Source organism: Hylaeus volcanicus, chromosome 5 (assembly GCF_026283585.1).
Source record: "Hylaeus volcanicus isolate JK05 chromosome 5, UHH_iyHylVolc1.0_haploid, whole genome shotgun sequence".
Lineage (NCBI taxonomy): Eukaryota > Metazoa > Arthropoda > Insecta > Hymenoptera > Colletidae > Hylaeus > Hylaeus volcanicus.
This window is the reverse complement of record NC_071980.1, coordinates 25,106,458-25,126,142: the sequence shown is the minus strand read 5'-3', so window position 1 is coordinate 25,126,142 and position 19,685 is coordinate 25,106,458. Positions and strand designations below refer to the sequence as shown.

Genomic DNA, 19,685 nt, shown 5'->3' with positions numbered 1-19,685 from the left:
AACTATCGAGGAGAAACTTGAGCGTTTTCCCGATAGAGGCGCTGACCAAACTCGTAAAATTAGTTCGGTCTTTCTATCGCTAGATGGCTTCGCTGATCAACCAGAATACGCGCGAAATTTGAATTAGTTATGTGACCGTTAACAGTAATTTCTCCCGATATTAGCCAAGCCCAGAAACATATCCACGTTGTAAATATTCTCTAAACGTTAAATGATGTTTGAACACAGATAATGTCTACCTACAAGTTGACGTACTTCAATTTGACCGGCCTTGGTGAAGGAATCAGGTTCTTGTTGCACCATTGCGGCATCAAGTTCGAAGACCACAGAATCACTTTCGAGGAGTGGCCTAAATACAAGCCTAGTGAGTGTACTCGATATTTCGATAAATTGTTTTTATAGAGAAGTAGTTTCCAGTATAATTTCATTGCATAAGTCTCTGGCGAATTGCGACTAATTGTTACAAATTCCGCAGATATGCCAATGGGTCAGGTACCCGTTTTAGAGATCGACGGAAAGCCCTACGCTCAATCTAAGGCGATTTCACGTCTCATTGCCAGAAGGAACAATCTTTACGGTTCCAATGATATCGATGCTTATCGTATCGATGCCACCGTCGATATGTTGGACGACGTGAGATTAGGTAGGTATCTGGGAACTCCATCCGTTTAACTGATTCCATTTCCCGCGGACATTTTCGACAGCTATGAACATTCAGTAAATAAGATTAAAATACATTTTGCTATTTCACAGCATTTGGTCAGTACTTTTTGGAGCAAGATCCTGAACGCAAAGAAAAACTGAAGAAGTTGGCTACGGAGAAGGTTTCATTTTGCACTGAAAAACTTGAAGAACAAGTGAAGGATAATGATGGATACTTGGTCAATGGAAAGGTGATTGTTGTTTAACTTGAGCCTCGATCGTGACTATTATAACAAGATATGTTAGGCTCTTACGACGATTACTGCTGTATTGTTTCTAACAAGAAAATTAAAAATTTGTTGCAGTTGTCGTGGGCAGACATTCACTTCACCACGTTTCTGGAATTTTTTTCGAATGTGCTCGAAACAGACCTGCTGAAGAATCATCCGGAACTGAAGAAATTGTCGGAGAAGGTTAGAGCGCTGCCCAGAATCAAGGCTTACCTGGACAAACGACCCAAGACAACGATGTAAAAGGTGAACGACGATTGTCACGCGTTATCGTAATTAAAAAAGAAAATTGTCGCGGCTGTGACAGTCGACTCTTTTATTACTAGCAAGCTGTTCGCACAAGGTTGCGAAGAAGCTTCATGCTATGTGATACATTATATGTTACAAATGTTACGCTACACATCGGAAGTAAACATATAAACAGAGACAGAGGGAGTTTATGTTTGTGTTTATCTCAAGATTCGAAGATAAAAATAAATACTTACTTCAGTTATTTTCGTTAAACCTACTGGTATCGTTATTATATCGCCCTTCAATATGTCAGCACCAAGCGGTACGAATGACTAAATACGTTTGGTATTAAAAATAGACTCCTCGCTCTTCGTGCTACGTGGTGTCTGAATTAGCTATAGACACTCCGTTGTTAATATTGATTGGCAAACGATGAAAGGTATCGTTCAAAGAAGGATCATTTACTGCTCGTTTGTTAATTTATACTTACTTCTGGCTTTAAACTAAAATTATATACAACGATTTTCTCATTGCCGTCGCGCTTTAACCCTTTGGTTGCTATCGACACTCCACAGGCGCTTGGTCGAAGTTGTACGCAGTCAAAGGGTTAAATTTCAAATCCAAAACAGATTCCTCTTTCGAATAATAAACGAGAATCGTCGAACATTCTACGATCGATCGGTTTTTGCGCTCAGAAGGATCGAATTCCGCTCGATTCGATTCGACGTGCGAAACTCGCTCGAGAGGAAAAAAAGATCAGACGCTGTCTTCCGGAATCGAGAGTCAGGTGATCAGATCGCAGTTCAATTTGTTCATGTACTGCGCCAATTCTGTGCCAGCGTATTCCGTCTCGTCGAGATCCTGCAAGCTGGAGTTGCTGATGGTGTTCGTGCTCTCGATACTCGGATGGCTTTGAAACCGAGGTGGCAAAGCGCTCGCCGTTTTCGGTTTCGTCAACGAGCTGCCTGCGACCTTCTGCTGTGGTTGGAAGAGTCCCTTGGTGCCGAGTCTCAGTCTCTCCGCTAATACTCCTGTTTCAGGAGCAAATCGAAAAGTTTGAAATCTTCGAAACCGAGTCGATCATAGTCAGACAAGGCAAACACAAACGAAAGCTCTTTGACACTGAAGATTAGAATCACGACTACCCTTGACTGGTTTTAATTTACCGCAGAAAATGGTGTTTAATCCACGAAGTAAGAGGAAATAGAAGAGAACTCGTTAACGAACGTTTAATAATTCATCGAGCAAGTTACCAAGGGTGACGCCCTTCGCAGGACTCTGACTCTTCAGCAAGCAGTCGTTGGCACAAGCCGCGGTGACGTTGTTGTTACCCTCGTTGAATCCATTGCTGATCGTGGTCATCAAGGTGACTTGGCTGGCACTCGATCCCCTGGATATGCTTCTCTCATAATCCTGCGAATTCATCCTGTTCACCATCGATCGATGCTTCCGTTCCGGCAATCCGTTCAACTCGGTTGACATCGTTCGAGTCGCGTTCGATGACTTATGGTTGTCGTCGCTGAAGGAAATCGACGAGGAACACTGACGACCGTCTGCCTGTCTGGTCACGATGCGCGGGTACTTCGAGAGGCTGCTATACGTCGGCTGTCTAGGGACCGACTTCCTGGTGGACCATCCGCAGTTATTCGACAGCATCGACTGTAAGTTAACTTCAGTTCGTTCAATCTACCCCAGTGTTTTTTAAATTAGGCGATGCGTTATGATTCAAGGGGAGGCCGCGAAAGGATATTTCGATTATTTTCTGAACACGAAATTAAAAAAGAGAAACGGTGAATTCAGACCACAGAAAATATTCGTGCGAAACTTGAACGAATTTCCAGGCGAATTGAATACAAGAAAAACGAATTCCTTTGGAAGGTTTGATAGAGGTGTCGAGGGTGGGTCTCTGCTGGGAATTCTCAAGTGACAACTTACCTTGAAAGCCTCTCGGAATTTGTTGGACATAATGTTGTAGAGAAGCGGATTCACCGTCGTGGAGAGGTAATAAAATACCCCCGACATGTACGTGAGGATAGTGTAGACTATTACTAACACGTGCTGTGATTCGGTCTCGCTACTCTGCGCGTACACAGCCAACAGCCTTTGGGCATGAAATGGTGCCCAGCAGATGAAGAATGCCACCACCACTGCAACTGTAACGATCAAATTCTCTTTCGCTTGTTTCCTACAGATTCTGTTCCTTCGAATTTAGTTTTAATGGTTACAATTACACCCTTATGTTTTTATAAGTAAAAGTTGGCTGGAATTTCCGAAGATTGGAGAGTCTTGAAAGCTTAGATGTTTATAGTTAAGTGTGTCTATTGATTTGGGCTACAGAGGGTGAGATTTACTTGGAAGATCTAGTTTCCTTCGAGCTTAGATTTCTGCAGGCTTAAATTACTTGCGAAGTAGGAACAGAAGAAGTTACTTTGCTTTAGCCTGGGTTTATGTGTTGTGCACTTACAAGGGGAGCTTTCAACTCAAAAGTTTCGCTCGAATAATGCATTTGTTTAAGTGTGACTTGGGTAAGCGACCATGTATCTCCGGATGATCGAATAAATATTACTTATACAGAGTACACTTTCACCTTTTCGAGAGTGATCGATTTAGTATTAATTAATGGACTACTAAGGCGTTGGAAAGGTCTCGTTTTTCATATACGTGTAATCGGAATATCTGAATATCAGTGAACCAGAAAATAGTCACGGAAGGGAATCACATTTTTTAGAGAGTAAACACAATTATTTTCTTTGTCTAACTTAATACCCTTAACCTTCTGATTCATCGCCATGATCGATTGTTGCATCCAAAACGTAACGTATAACAAAGACTGGCGTCTCTTCCGGTTCCAAGCATATCGTTTTTCCCCGTTGTTAACTGTTCGCGTACGTACACGCGACTCGGTTTATTTTCTCTACAAATATTCGACAAGAAACGATTCATACAGCCGTGTACATCTGTCTGCAGTTGAAACTTTCAAATGCAGTCGACTCCGGTGTACGCCATATGGCGGTGCATCAGTTGTTTCACAAACGAACCGAAATTGTGCAAATCCTATAATAGACAAAACATACGAAAATAAACAATTCGTCTTATGGACGATTTATTGGATCAACGATTTATTGCATCAACGATGTTCAAAAATGCGTTCGTCGATGTTTCGTCAAGATAAGAATCCATTCAACGATTACGCACGCGAACGTTTACTTAATATGTTTCTTATGTATTCTTTACGAGAGAGCGTAGATAAATTTGGGATTGATAATGATTAGGCTTAGCATGAAGTTTAGCATGAAGAAACAAAAATTAATTTTAAAACAGAAAGTTTCGTTGAAGGTTTGGAAGTTGATCGATGGATTCCTATTTTCGATTTTTTCACTTTAGCCCCGCACAGGGTATTCGATGTGAAAATTATAAATGGAGATTTTTCATTTTCGCTCGGTGGAAATTAATTCGACGGGAACGGTTTTGAAAAATATGGCGATAAGGGATAGGATCTAGAGTGCGCCATTAAGCCCACGCGCGATATCGGCAGCAAAAATGGTCAATACAACCCGCGGGTGACGTCGCAGCGTCGAGAGGCCTCTATTTCGCGGTAATATTGTACATTTTATGCCGAGCATCACGTGAAAATCTATCCTGTGGTTGAATTCGCGGCGTGACGGGCGCAATTTTTGTACGCGGTTATCTACTCGATGCAAACAGCTATCAGGGATGAAGATAAGTGACCCCAATGCACTCGTAAATTCGAGACCGTGCATTATCGGGGATACCTGTGCTTCCTGGACCTCTTCCTTTTAGCGATCGTGCATTACACGTGTCGCTCTGTCGCCGCAATGCGATAATTTCGAAAGCCATCGATTCCGTAAAAACACGAGACCCGTCGTATCGAGACTGCCAGCACTTATCTCCGGAATCCGCAAACGAATAGCGCGCGCTTGGACCCGATGTCCAAATATACACAATTTTTGCACAAGTTTTTTTCCAGATTTGAATCCTTAGAAACCTTGACCTTGAATCCTAGACCTTCTAATTAATAGTAAATGAAGAAAAATGAAAGATCCTACGGCGAAATTCTATGCTCCCTCGAACAACAACCATTCAGAGGCATCTATTTACGGCTGCATTTTGGCAGCGTGGATTTGTATAACTTTCCGCAAACCCGCACGCGAATACGATCTATTTCCTGATCGATTTGCTTACGTAAACCACGAAGGATCAAACATCAACATGCATTCAAGTCGAACCCGTATCGACGAATGAAATATGGCTGGACGTATTTTATCATTGGTACTCTCCGAGACTTCTGAGTGTAAATTGTATTGCTTTGGAACAGTGTTTCGAACTTCCATCGACATTGAAGACGTCTTGTTGACTCGTTCGTTTTCCAGACTTCTAAAATTATATTCCCAGATTCCTAGACTCCGAGATATCCGCATTATTAACTCCTAAATCTTTGGAGGGACTCTGTAAATCGACGATGCGTGTACCAAACAGGCGATAAGGCCTAAGGATCAATCGCTGAGGCTAACGTCTGCCGAAGGCAACCGATAGACGAGACCACCAAGACCTCTGAAATCCTATATAAATGTTATAAATATCGATGTTAGTTCCCAGATTAAACCAGATGACAATCAAACACCGTGCAAAACGGTACCAGTACGTCATCAGACTTCCGATGACGTTCCACCCGATGTGGATTCAATGTCAGCGGAGGTCTTAAAAAAAAAAAAAAAAAACAGCTGGGGGTGTCGGAGAGCATCGTTTTTAAGTATCGAGAGACGTCGGAAACCTCCGGAATCCATGTATTTCTTATTTTTTCCACGGGTGATACGTGGGATGACCGAAGACACTCCTTGTGTCGGCCAACAGAAGCCAGTTTCTTCGAAGAATATACGAGCTGTCGCTTTAAAATTAAATTTGACTTCCACGCGACGCGCAACGCGTTGCGAATGGTAGTGGGGCTATAGACTAGATCAAATCTCTTCGACTCTGAGACGTGGGATTATTATTCGATAGCGGAAGCTGTCGGAACAGGACGGACTTTGAAATTTTGATGGTTTTAAACCTTCAACGAGTCCCGGCCATTAGCATGGATAAATAAATTCAATCTTGGAATGCGTCGAATGCATTTTCGAGAGCAAAAATGAACGAAACGGTTCGCGAATCTTCGATAATGGAAGTTTCGAAACGCATCCGACCATCGAAATCAACCGAAGCTTACAAGACCGTCCGGTATCGAGTAACGCGGGGAGCAATTCGAATCTTCGTCGTACCGCAAGTTTCGAGTCGGTAGTGAGACACGGATTCGAACGGTAGTTGCGAAGTTCGAGACGTTTGTCGACTGCGCGCGTCACGCTTTGTCGACTCGTAAATCTGTAATTATAAACAAGACTGTTCTCGTTTCAGGGACAGTTTACAAAGGGAACGATTTCGATTGTAATTACCAGTTGCAGGAGAGCGCGGGGTATCGACAACTTCGGCCCGTTTAGATGCATATCGAAGGGTGACGCAGGAAACAATAGTTGGAGTTGAAAATGAAGGACAGACCGACGAATAGAGTCGCAGAATCTACGATTGAAGCGAATCAGCCATATGCGAGATGGTTTGTTTGGACTCCTTTTGAATGCTATATTTAAACAACCTTGCAAATCTAGAGCGATAACAGTGGCTGGACGCGTTCGGAACCAGGAAGAAGTAGTCTATGACTCGTGGTTAGAAATAGACACGTTCAGGTGGTCCTTTCAATTTGAGATTTTACGAGAAAGCGGCAGGGAACGGGGGAAGAGGCGTTCTCGATGGGGAGAATTAATTTGTATGCATAGGATGCACCCAATTGTTGTGTAAGATGTCTGCAAGAGGACTGTCGTTTGCTTACCCTCCCGTGTCGTATAACGTACATAATCAGGAATCGAATAAAAGCAGTCTCTGTTAATTTCGGTACGAAAATTTAACGAGACTTTTCCTGAGATCAAAATGCAACAATGTTTTCTAGAGTTTACAATTGTTTACAATAACTAGAGTAAGTAAGGATAGATTTCGCGTACGTGACATTACTCTGGTTTACGTTTCCAACAATTTTTACTTTCTTGGCGACTCGAAGCGCGTTCATTGAGCGATTACAATTACTGCACGTTTTCCTCGAATATTCGCTTCGCGCATGGAACGTCGAAACTTTTAATTATAAATACCGTTCCGCAGATCGCACTTGGTTCGTATGCTATTACTATAAGCAAAGATACGCTGTTATTTCCGGAATACCATCCTCTTCTGATAGATACCTTCGTTTTCCGTTAATTTTATTTGTTTGCTGGTGTTTTATGACACCTTGCATTTCTTTTACAAGGAGTGGCCGAAAGCATTCGCAATCAGCGGGAAGATCGAGGCGCTCAACAATCGACTCAACCCCCATAAATTGGCGTCGTTTACTCGGAGATGCTATGTCGTGTGATTTTTTCTATTGCGTGTTTGCGATCACAATGATATCCCCGAAAGGTAGGCTCGTAAAATTGTACGACCTCCTGATTTCTGCTACTTTATGGTACCGTGTGGTCACGGTCCCCGCTGTTGGCTTCATCGACAACGATATCGAGGCAAGCGAAACGATCCTCGACCGCACGAAATGGAACGACCCGACAAATGCGTGCCATCGATGCACATCGAGTCGAGTTCGAAGAATTCGTTTGATTTTTCTCGACTGAACGAATTCCACGATACCAGATCGATATCCAGGTCAATTTAAATTTCTGGCCTTCGTAAACCAAAAGGAAGGCTTAGAAACATGGCCTAAATAATTTCTAAACAACTCAACCCACTGATATTTCATTACCACTTCTTGCCAGCTCATCTTTATCGATTAATTCGTCCGTTAACCATATTTCATTCTTGTTGTCGGGGGGACATCTTCGTCGATTAATCACAGCACGATACCGTGTTCCATCTCGTTCCGTTCATTACGGTAGTAGTTGCTCTCCAATAATGGGAACAACCCAAGAAACAATACGAGACCATTCAGCCGCAATAAATTCACCCTACACCCGAAACTCGTGTGAACGCTCGTAAAAGAATGTATCATCGGGGAATTTATCAGCAGAAGAAACTATTTTTATGAGGTCGTAAAGCAACAAATCTCTTTCCGCGTCGTATGGATTAAGAGACCATTCCAAATCGGAGCGGACCCGTAAGAACTGGGCCATTTTCGGGAATGTATCGTACAAACTATTTAAGATCGTACCAAATAATCCGGTATTGGCTCTGTCAACGGGATACAGGGAGTGGAGTACCTACTCTTCAACAAATAGAGGAGATCGATGTTTCTGAATTCTGGACTGAAATACTCACTTAAGCCTTCGACACCCCTTGATATTTTCGAAGTTGTCCAAACAATAGATCAAAGATAGTTATCCGACAACCGAAAGGAATTTCGTGGAGGCGTTGTTTCTCTTTCCTTGTCCTCCATTAATCAACGTTGCTTCGTTTAGTTAAGCGCCGACGAGCCGGTTTTAAAGATGCCTCTCAAGGTAGAACGAGACATTAAGAACAAGAATTATGACTAATTTTTCCTTAGACATTTTATTTCCGAAACACAAATGTCCTTAACATGTCCCTGGATCCAAGGATTCTAGCTAAACGATTGAACAACAAGGATGGGCCAATAGCAAATTTCGATTAGCGAACAGAAGACAAACGCTCTGTCATTCGTGCAAAAATAAAATCGGAATATTAAATTATATTTATAATATATAATGAATAATATATAAATCATATATATATATGTATAGAGCACAGGATGTACAGGACTGTGATGATGTATAATATAATATATATATAATATATAATGTAAATATATATATGATTTATGTATTATTCATTATATATTATAAATATAATTTAATATTCCGATTTTATTTTTACATATATATACGTATATATATGAAACATATATTATAATATATAAATTATATACAGTTAAATTATATTTCCTTTTGTCAGAAGGCGAGGAAAATTGAGAATTTTGCTCACCCAACATGCGAATCACGTTTCTCTGGGCATTGCTTTTTCCTCGACCGCTGTCACAGTGATTCAATCCAGCGGGCAAGTGATTCCTCTTAACGGTGGCGGCGGTGAGGAGTCTGGATTTCCTGAGCTGGATCGCGATCAGGATGTACAGGACCGTGATGATCGTCATGGGGACGACGAAAAACAGAATGGTTGATATCTGGAACGCGTGCTCGATCAGGGTCCACTTTGTCGAGCATCTAGCGGTGTCCAAGATCGGTGAACCGTTGTCGTACTGGTAAACGATGCCGAACGTGTACGCTTGTGGCACCGCCAGGCACAGCGCCAGCACCCAAATCACAATCACGAATTTTACGGCCCGTGACAGCTTCGACATCGTGTGAGAGATTATCGGATGACAAATCGCGACGTACCTGAAACAAAGCGACTCGTGTCGTTGAAAAATGCATTTGCCAATTTTCCTCGTCGATGACTGTAATTTTCGGGGTATTTTTAGGGTTACGTCACAATAGTTCTTGCATAAAAGTAACTATTCCAGCTCTTGTTACACCAGACTCCTCGACAAAAATTTCAAAAGGTTGACCTGCTTTTGGTTTAATAACGGTTCAGTGTCTGCGGATTTTATGCTGTGTCAATCTAATAATATCACCATTTTATTTTGCATAAGTGTACATACTCTGAATACCCCTACGTAAGATCCGCAACCAAGTCGTAACATTAGCGAAATCGAGCGGAGCAGGAGATACCACCGAGACGAAAACGTTTGAAAAATTGTGACCTTTGACAACCGTGACGCGGTGAAAGCGCAAAGGAAAAGATTGAAATTTGAAAAGAAACTTGTCACTCCGTTTGACGAGGCACAGCCCAGTCTTAATTGTAGTTTTACGAGATAGAATTACACCGTCCCCTTGTTGCGAAACGGAGACAAATGTTTGCTTCCCGAAAATAAAAAGGACCGAGAAGTCCGAAAGTGTACGACGAGTTTTATTTGCGTCCACCGGGAAGGGTTACTTCCGACAGCTTTGGTAACCTACGTATGACAGGGGGATGACGTGTAACCGTACACCTCGAATGCTTGATGCTTTTAGACGGGAATGTTGTGGTCTATAATTAAGAGGGCGAAAAATGTTTTACTCTCCTACGCAGCTAAATACTCAAATTCCGATTCACCGTTCGGTATTTGTTGATGGAACGGATACGAACTTATTTCTCCGAGAAGGAACAGCCCTTTCTCTTTTCTACCCCAGATCTCGTACAAAAGCCTTTCGCTCGAGGACTATCAATCTTGGTCGGTTGCTCGTGGAAGAACCGAGTATAGGCTCGAAGAACGTCTAATTGAAAGCCACTTAGGGAAGAACAAATTTTTATTAGAATAACAGATGACGAATGGAAACACTCTACAGCGATTTATTCCGTATATTTATTCCAGCAGACAGCTGTACGGACAGCGAAATTTTATCTCATTGTACAATCCGGATTGAAATGTTTATCGACAAAACGACACATGAAAAACTGTTCATATTTTATTCATCGTTGGAAAATTGTATGTAGGCAGAAATTTTGTCCATCGCTGAATCCGCTCACGAGTAACGGGAACAATTTATTCGCCTGCTGTGGAAACACCCGTTTCGTCTATAATAAATACATCGAAAGTTTGCCAACGACACGTAAAGAAAATGCGGAACAATTATATGTATATAAGAGTTCGCTGCATCGAATTATAATCGACGCCTCTATGGAAGCGTTCGACTGACAAGGATATCACGCGATCTGTTTCCATTTAAATTTCATTTACTTTCGCAGGCTGGCAGTATCAGAGAATAATCTTGATTCATTTTTTTGAGAATAGAAGAATATTTCAGTCCACTGTTAAACGCATTTATGGTGGAATTAGAAGACTCAGAGACTAGAGTTTCGTGGATCGTAGTTTAGGAGACGCTAGTTGAAACGAGGGGCAGGCGGTCGTCTCGAGTTAAATAGAAAGACAATTCGACGGTCACCATCGATCAGGGATGACACTTTCGAAAGACGTACACAAATAGTCCGAGCGGCTAGGGGGTAGCAGAAAACGGCCCATCCGTTTTCCCCTTTCGAACGTCCCAAGCCGTTCTCGAGATCCTCGGGGGCCATTACTCTCCGTCCAAGGAATCGCTTGACGGTATTCCGGGGCGGTAATTCAAAGTCGTCACGTACCTTTCGACTGTGAACGCCGTGATGGTCAGCACCGTAGCGTTTGCTGACGTCTCCGCGGCGAAGCTCTGAATAATGCAGAACGCCTCTCCGAACACGTACGGGAAATTGGACCATATGTAGTACATTTCCGGCGGCAGGCCCGATATCAGCAACAACAGATCAGACACCGCCAGACTGAACAGATAGTAATTGGTTGCGGTGTGCATGGACTTGTTACGCGCTATCACCACGCACGTGGACACGTTCCCGACCACACCCGTGAAGAAGATCACCGCGTAGATAACGGTGATCGGTAAGACGATGTACAGAGGATCCCGTCGCAACGACGAGTCATCCTCCTGCAGGAACACTGGATCCGCCGATGCGTTCGATTCCCCGGAGATCATTTTCTGATCTTTTAATAACAACCCTCCTCGGGATCAGATGACAAGACAGCTTTGAAAGCGAACGCGACCACAGAGATTTGTTTCGTCTGAGCTTAAAGCATGGGTCGTCAACCCGTCGCGCGTGTTATCCGCGCTTGGTCCACGACATCCGAATCCAAGGGAGGTAGACAAACACCGGAACGTGGCTAGGGCTTAGCGAAATGATCCGCTCCGTGTCGATGTCAGGTCTCGAAAATAGTCAACCTCGATCGGAACGCTGACGCCTCCGCGAAAAATCGTGAGTTTGGAAACGTGGTGAATGGTAAATACTGCTCGTCTCTCGCGGGACATATTAATAGAAGATCAGCAGGGTGATGGAGCGGGTTTATTATGGTGTGGCGTCGATACGCGGAAACCACCTTCTCGAGATGCGTCCGGTAATAGATCGATTCGATCGCCTGTCCTCGAGACCAAATTCAGGAAGTGAATCTCTCGTTCCCAAACTTTTCTCTCGTCGTTCGCTGGTTGCCTAGGGTCACTGACTCCAATTTCGCCATCCAACTTTAAAGGCTTCCCGACGCTGTGTCCACTTCTCGATCATTTCTCTCGCGATAGACGCCCATAAGCGTTCAACGTCTGTACACGTTCAACGTATGGAAAAGTTTCACGCATGCAGCATACGTCTTGAGTCCAGCTCGTCCGCAGTTAAAGGGGTTAATCGATTGTTGTGACAATTTATGGGGAGTAACAGCCACTCGATATCTCTACTCATGGATCGAACCAAACCAATTATTACCGGTGCCATTGAGCTCCATCTGGATCTAGTCTAGCTGAATCGCCCATAGAACTATCCCGTCGAGCCACGCGATAATAGTTACACGATCAACCCGATGTAGTAACCGAGGCCCGACTGAACTCTGAGAACGATATATTAATTAATTTATAATTTACAATTTCGATAGTTTATCTTCATCGTAGCGATTCATTTGTCACCGCAGCTACTTCCTTTGATATGGATATCGTATCAATTTATGTCGTACGACGTAACAACCTCGCAATTCCTCTACTTGCTCTGTCAATTCAGATCCGAGCGAAGACGAAGAGGTCTGGACTGTGATTCGGCCTTCTGATCGCCGACACTGTTAGCGAATAACTTGCGATCGAGCATAGTTCGATCACCTATCTCATCTGTCAACGCATGTTAGGCTACTATCGATCACTCGGATGTTTCTCGTTAGTTTGTTTAAGAAACGCAACGTCTCTTTGCTTCACTCAGTAAATATGTAAAGGCAGTTACAGGAAAAGGTTGTAAACTTCTGATCTAAATATTATATAATTCATTATTTTAGTCACTAAGCATGGTTTCACTTGTTTATCCGATGATTACGACATCCGAGTTAATTCCGGCTTGGCAGTTAGGATATTCAAGACGTTATTTATTGAACTACACGTTTATTATCGAGTTCATCAACGACCATTTCCTTCCAGTATTTGTCCTCGCGGACACCAACCACATGTAGTCCGTTTTCAAGTACAAATTAACTACGAGTAATTAACGACACGAACGAGTTCAAGTCTCACAAAACACAAATTTCTACTCGTTCAAAGGACTCGCGGATACGTGTATAAATGTAGCGCTCCTCGTTATCCACCCTTTCCGTAAAGTAAACATTCTGTATCGTTCTCAGATTTCCAAATTACACTGGCAGAATCGAAAACTGTTCGGATCGAATAGAATGCTCGTGACGCCTGACAAGCACGTTATTAGTTTCGAACACAAGCATCGGCCAACATCGGTTTCCTTTTTCTTCAGACCGACGCGATCAGCCGGTGGTTCGCTCGCGACTGAACATCCTTCGATGATCCATAGAACCGTCGGCGTCGCGTCCCCCCGGCGAAACGAGCGCGTGTCTGTTCGTGGCACGTTGAGTTTAATCGACGCTGGAACGAGCAATGGATTGATTCGCTAGCGTCACCGAGTTTTTGACACCAACAGACTCGAATTAACGGGTGTCGTCGCTGATCGCACGATGTCGTAATCAGTGTCAATTCCTGAACGATAAACCTCTCTAATCTCGCGTGACTTCTGAATTCCTGTAGGCGTTATCTAGATTTTTTTCTTTTTTACTCTGACATAATCTTATTACCAATGCGAATCAATTATGGTTGTTGGCACTACGATGATTCACAACCTGGGGTACCCTTTAACGTACTTAGAGAAACATGAATGGATGAATAGACAAAGGCGTAGAATAAATCAGTACACGGTGTTCTGGTTTGGCGCCTGTTATTCAAATAAATTGCCCGCGCGTTACTAGTCGAAGCTCTACGAAACGATGCGAAACATCTTATGTACCGGTTTATCGCCACGTTTGATCACAATGCTCCAGATACATTTGCAGAAAGGGAACACCATTCAGGAATTTTTTTAGTCGAAGAAAAGAACGGAGGCGTAGCACATCGAAGTTCCGCGAAAGGAAACACTACTCGAGGTAATTGTTTATTTCGTGAGAACATTTCCAGTCGAAGTGGAAAAACGTACACGATCGATAGTCGATCTTCACGGCGGACTTCGGAATCGACCGATGTCCACGAGAACCGAACGCGTTCTGGCCACGAACGTGCGATGTCGCGAATTTGAAAGTAGGATCGCCGCGCTTAGGATGTCCTCGCAACAAAACACCGCCTTTTGCACCTGCGTTCTCGACCTCGACCCTCCGGTCCGTTCGATAATCGTCCGAAGCGAAGACGTTTATTCGGGAGGAAAAGATTACCGAAATCAATTTTCGAGTTACATTAAAGATGATATAATCTTCAGGGATTAAGGTATCCCGAAATATTTTTCATTGAAATGTCATCGAATAAGTAATGAATTTTTACCGATTCAGCAGCGAAATTACCCTCCGACCGCAATTTCGTTGCGTAGGAGGCACGATATTCTACGCGGTACGAGTTAGGTGAGACGATATGTATTCAAATTGCTGGATTGGGAATTATTTATTGAATATTAGCACAGCCAGAAATATCTGGATGCCTCGTGGAGCTGTCATTTCCATGTAACATTTCGATCACTAAAACTCGTGGTCCGTAAGAATGACATACTTTTAAATTAGATTTAAGATTTTAGATTTTCGATATTCAAATAGGCTGCAGATACCGCGTCGAATGTTTTCCTCGTGCATCGAATGGTCAATGAAAACGGCAAGAAAAGAATACCTCACCTGTTGCATGGAGAACACTCGTTCCTATTGACCTCGTTTCCTTTTAAGACCGTGTTTTATCGGGCGGAAGCGATCATACAACGAAAAAGTATCCGCAGATTTGTTGCATATGCGATATCTCAACGTTAAATCGATTCCCTTGATTTGTCGGAGTGGATCCTGGAGACAAGAGACAGTTCCGTGGCTCTCTTCGTCGCTGATTTTAATTTCTGCTGAACGTCACCTGTTGCATCCAAGCGCATCGCAGAGTACGTCAAACGATCGTAACAAACAGAAATAAATAACAATAATATCAATAGCGATCGATTCTTAAATTACCATTTCACAGGTTTTGGGTCAGAACAATGTCTCATTAAGGACTCCAGATTTTATACATTCGTGGCGCATGCGAATATGAAAACTATACGACTAATGTATTCAGAATATACCCACTCGCGCAAAATGAAATATTAATATTATTACGAGATTCGCAGTCTACTCATTAGCAATCGCTAATTAGATTCATTTCTTCACGATCATCCTGTACGCTTGATTGCGTGCAATCAACGCGAATCCTTCGAGCGTATATGCACCGCCACTTCGTTCCTCGTATCCAAGAAAGACGTCAAAGAGTAACTGAAACGGAAATCGACTTATTTCGAAGAAGAGTTCATCTTTGAGGGCAATTAAAGTCTTCGAGAACCGGAGATCTTAATTGGCCCAAGAGTCTGTTAAACTTAAAATAAACGAAACAAGTAGAAACCCATATTTATTTTTGTATTTTCCACTTCTTGTTAGAACTAGGCATTCATTCGTTAATCAAATAAATAAAATTCTGTCCGTCCCCACCCTTTACCATCCACATAACGTATCGACATTTCATAAAACGGCACCTGTTCGTTCGTAATTTGTACAAAAACGTTCGGTCTCCCTTACGAGACACGTTTGATGCAATCCCTGAATACAAATTGCCATTTTGCGAGATATTTCGGAGCATCTTGACGGTAGTTCGACAAAATGGTACCCGTATCGAACCTCGCGGCGCGGATTCGCGTGAACTTTCCGACTTTCTTCAAGTTATTCCAACTTTTATTCTTTTTCTAGATTGAGAAGTTTTTTTCTTGGTTGATCGATCGCGTGAGAACAAATCACTCGCACGTGCAGAATGACCTTTTCATTTTCAAATACTACGAAGATTTGTTTGTTCAAGGATCATCTACAGCCGATGGAAAGATTCTCAAATTCTGGAAAAAAAATTGCGGCGTTCTACAACCAAGGAGTATCCTAACGTACATCAATTCGTTACACATGCTTGTGAGTTTACCCGCTCGCACAGACACCGAATGATAATTGTTCGTAATTATGCCTCAGAACGCGACGTGATTCGGGTTCTTTTCGCATCGAAAGCGACCGACAATGCCACGGATTTGTTTGCAGCGAATATGCGACTGGAATCGTTGAATAATTAACACCGCATTGAAAATGCCGTGGGCGAATCAAAACGGCGGGACTGGTCAACGGTGATATCGGATTAAATGCCGGATTTTCAATGATTAATCTGTCCAGGCAAAGAGAATGGGTAATTACCCTGTAACGAACGTATTATATTTCGACAAATAGTCCTCATTATTTACCTACACGACGAACATTTTCAACGTAGATGGAACCGACGCGACGGTTCATCGGATTTTGACGCGTCTCATGAAATTTACGTAACGGCGCACCATTACCTTTGCGTTACATTGGAAATAAACGATGTTTGTTGTAACAATATATCGACTCAAATGAATTATTTAACAGGAATGACAAACTTTTCGCGCGTGCGATTTTTGACCGTCCTGTTTGAAAAATTATAAGGTTCGCGTACTATGGTACAAAAATTCCTCGAAACATTTCTCGGGTCGCCCCTTTCTCGTAGATGTCGCCCAATAATAAGAATTCCTGTTTTGAAATACGCTTCTCTTTTTCGAGCGACAAGTTTCGAAATATTTTGTTTGGATCGCGATTTCGTGCGGCCTCGTATGTAAATTACGATTTTCAAGGCGAGCAAGTAAGAAATTGCGTTCCAGATGAAATATTTCGTGCGTTTAATTACTCTTATGTCACTGCGCTTACGCGAATCGCACGATAGATTCATCCATAGCGAGATGTATTCGATCCGCGAAACGTTCTCGCGGTGTTCTGCATCTCGATGGCCCGTTCCCGTGACTTTCCGCGAGATCCAAAACACGAGGAAGATTGCTCGGATGCATTATAATTGGCAGATTGCCCGCGTCTAAAATCGGAATGTAATCCTTGCATCGTCGTTACACCGCCAACTGTTTATTGACGCTTGAATTATTGTCGTCGGGAAAAGAAGTAGAGCGCTGTCGTTTTCTTCGTAGCTTGTTACTATAAATATACTTGTTACTGTAAATCACGCGTTGATTTTATATGTTGTAGCCGCGACGTTTCCCCCTGTAGAAAAGACTCTTTCTCTATTCCGGTATGATAATGAACCGAGGCATTCGACCGTTGATTCAGGAATTTTTATGCAGTGAGAAAATCAATGTTTTAAAGTGGGCAGCTCGGTCTCTCGATTCAAATCAAAGTTGAATTTTCGAGATAAGTACACAGTCACGAGTAATGAAATTCGTTTATTTTATCGAGAACGTTCCGGTCTGTTTATCTTTCGCTCGTTAACCGTAATTTTTATTCGGATAAGAATTTTGTCCATCTCTGGCTCGCAGGTACCAAAACGAATAGGAGAGACGCTGATAATGGAGGATGAAAACATCGCGATAGATAAAAAAAAAGGACGTTTCGTGACGTCATCAGGGTGAATAGGGTCCCTCGGTTGGATACCCTAAATGCTCGTACGTTACCTGTTTACGGACTGCGGCGAAATTATTAGATAGCGGCTGCCAGACCGAAAAATTAGCAAAATTACAGGGAAACGAACCGAACCGACCCACGAATTATTCTCCGATAAGGAAACACAGCTTTCAGACAAATGAGGCGGTTCAACCTTTTTGACAGAGTACTATATACGATATTCTTGGAAGTATCGATCGTCTTGAACGCGATTGAAAGTACGACCTAAGAGAAATTGGCATCTTCTTTGTATTTTTGCAAAACGTAGAATAAAAAGTATTGAAAATGTTTCTATAGAATACCAAAGCGAATCGTTCGAGTGGTCTCGTTCAATGCGCGCACACGTACGCAGACTTCTCTTCGACACATCGAACATAATCCTTCGCTGAATCGTACAGTGCAGAAAACCAATTGAATCCATTTACGAAGATCTCCAACAAAATAACAATGTGGATTTAACCGCGATGATCCGACGATTTGATTGGAAATATACATAACGTAACTCTTGAATAATCAATTGCGACCTTTCCGGCTTTCTGCATCTTTAACGAAACGTTTCAGTCGATTTCTTTAAATTACGACGTTAGCTTAATCGTACATTTCTTATTTTTTATTTTGGCAGAGGCTACACTCGTAAACTCTGACCATTTATTTGTTTCACCTGTTATCTATTCGTGGAACGGCGCCAATCGTGTCGACGGTAAAAACACCTTCGCTCAAACAACGGATGCATCACCGCTGGAAACACCTAAAGTATCTATCGCAATAAAAATGTCTAACGTTCGCTGTCGTGTTCTTTAAACTTAACGTTACAGAAACTGTAACAATTACGTGTAATCACGAACGGTCGTGAAAGAAGTCATTGTTTTTCACAAAAGATAACTTGGAAGCGTCTGTGATTGTGTTTCAATATCGAATACATATGTATGACACCGATTACTAGAGTGCGGATCTTTGTGCATTTATGGGAAATTTGAATGTGCAAGAACCTACAAAATGCAAATAATATGCAAGAATATAAAAAAGATTAAAAGTAAAGTTTATGTTATAATATTTGCAGAATAAAATTAATTTCTATTTAAGTTTAATATTTGTAGGCACGTTCACGAAGATTTTATTTTGCAATAAAGATCCGCAGTCTACTGATTACCGTATCTTCTTTAGATAGCAGAAATTCATATATCGTTGCCTGGGCGAAGCCTGCATTGCGTTTCAGAGCATAATCCGTTCCCTTAGTTTCGACGTTAGAGGGAATCGTTGGAATGCGAATCCGAGTTTCACGTTTACTATTGAAGCAAAAAATAACCAGGTGGAACCGAGAGGACCGGTTTTGGAATTCCTCCAGGGTCGTGTAGTCGAATTGGTTTTACCCGACCGATGAACTCGACGACTACCTGATTGTTTTTGTCGGTGTGAAAAAATTTAATTTCGACGATAAAAGGGCAATTTATGGAAATTCGTGTTTAAATATATTTGTCGCTGCTTCTGTTCGCTACAGGTGGTATTCGTGATTCCATCGACAGTATTTGTTCGATCTAGCGTAGGTCGATATTTGCGGAGGCTTAATTTCGGTCTAAGTTTGATCAACGACTGAATTTACGAGGCTCGTTCCGTCAATGACGAATCAATTGACAGATTACGAGACCTCTGGGGTGGCGGAGCAGTCGATGATACGAGAAAACAAATAAAGACTATTATATTTGGCGTATCGAAGGTCCGTATACCGGAGAAAGTCGACTAAATCGAAATGATTTATTTACCTATCGGTCAATTTCAGTGGCGCGATTGTTTCCAGGGTCGATTAAACTAAGAATCTTGAACGGGGCATTTTACAGATGCTGTCACTTACCGTTCAACTCGAGGGTTAATTAATTCGCGAATGTAGGTGTGCC

General features: G+C 42.4%; 2 protein-coding genes across 3 annotated transcripts in view; one reads left to right on the top strand and one right to left on the bottom strand.

The window, feature by feature from the left end:
• The window catches only part of LOC128877527 (uncharacterized), a 5,180-nt gene extending 3,744 nt beyond the window's left edge, over nt 1-1,436 (top strand). The window contains exons 7-10 of the mRNA XM_054124905.1: nt 229-364; nt 476-643; nt 754-893; nt 1,008-1,436. Of these exons, the coding sequence (XP_053980880.1) occupies nt 229-364; nt 476-643; nt 754-893; nt 1,008-1,175 (612 nt within the window). The 3' untranslated portion in view covers nt 1,176-1,436. The remainder of the gene's footprint in view (nt 1-228; nt 365-475; nt 644-753; nt 894-1,007) is intronic.
• Nucleotides 1,437-1,585: 149 nt separating this feature from the next.
• On the bottom strand, nt 1,586-14,221 carry LOC128877418 (pyrokinin-1 receptor-like). Of its 2 annotated transcripts, none has more exons than XM_054124707.1 (5): nt 11,376-14,221; nt 9,186-9,595; nt 3,099-3,316; nt 2,495-2,822; nt 1,586-2,194 (listed from the first exon to the last, which is right to left on the bottom strand). In XM_054124707.1, the coding sequence occupies exons 1-5, from the start codon at nt 11,759-11,761 to the stop codon at nt 1,947-1,949; spliced, it is 1,590 nt and encodes a 529-aa protein (XP_053980682.1). In that variant the 5' UTR covers nt 11,762-14,221; the 3' UTR covers nt 1,586-1,946. The 2 variants fall into 2 exon arrangements, with proteins under 2 accessions (XP_053980682.1, XP_053980680.1); XM_054124705.1 differs by having other exon boundaries at nt 2,417-2,822; nt 11,376-14,220.
• Nucleotides 14,222-19,685: the final 5,464 nt, after the last annotated feature.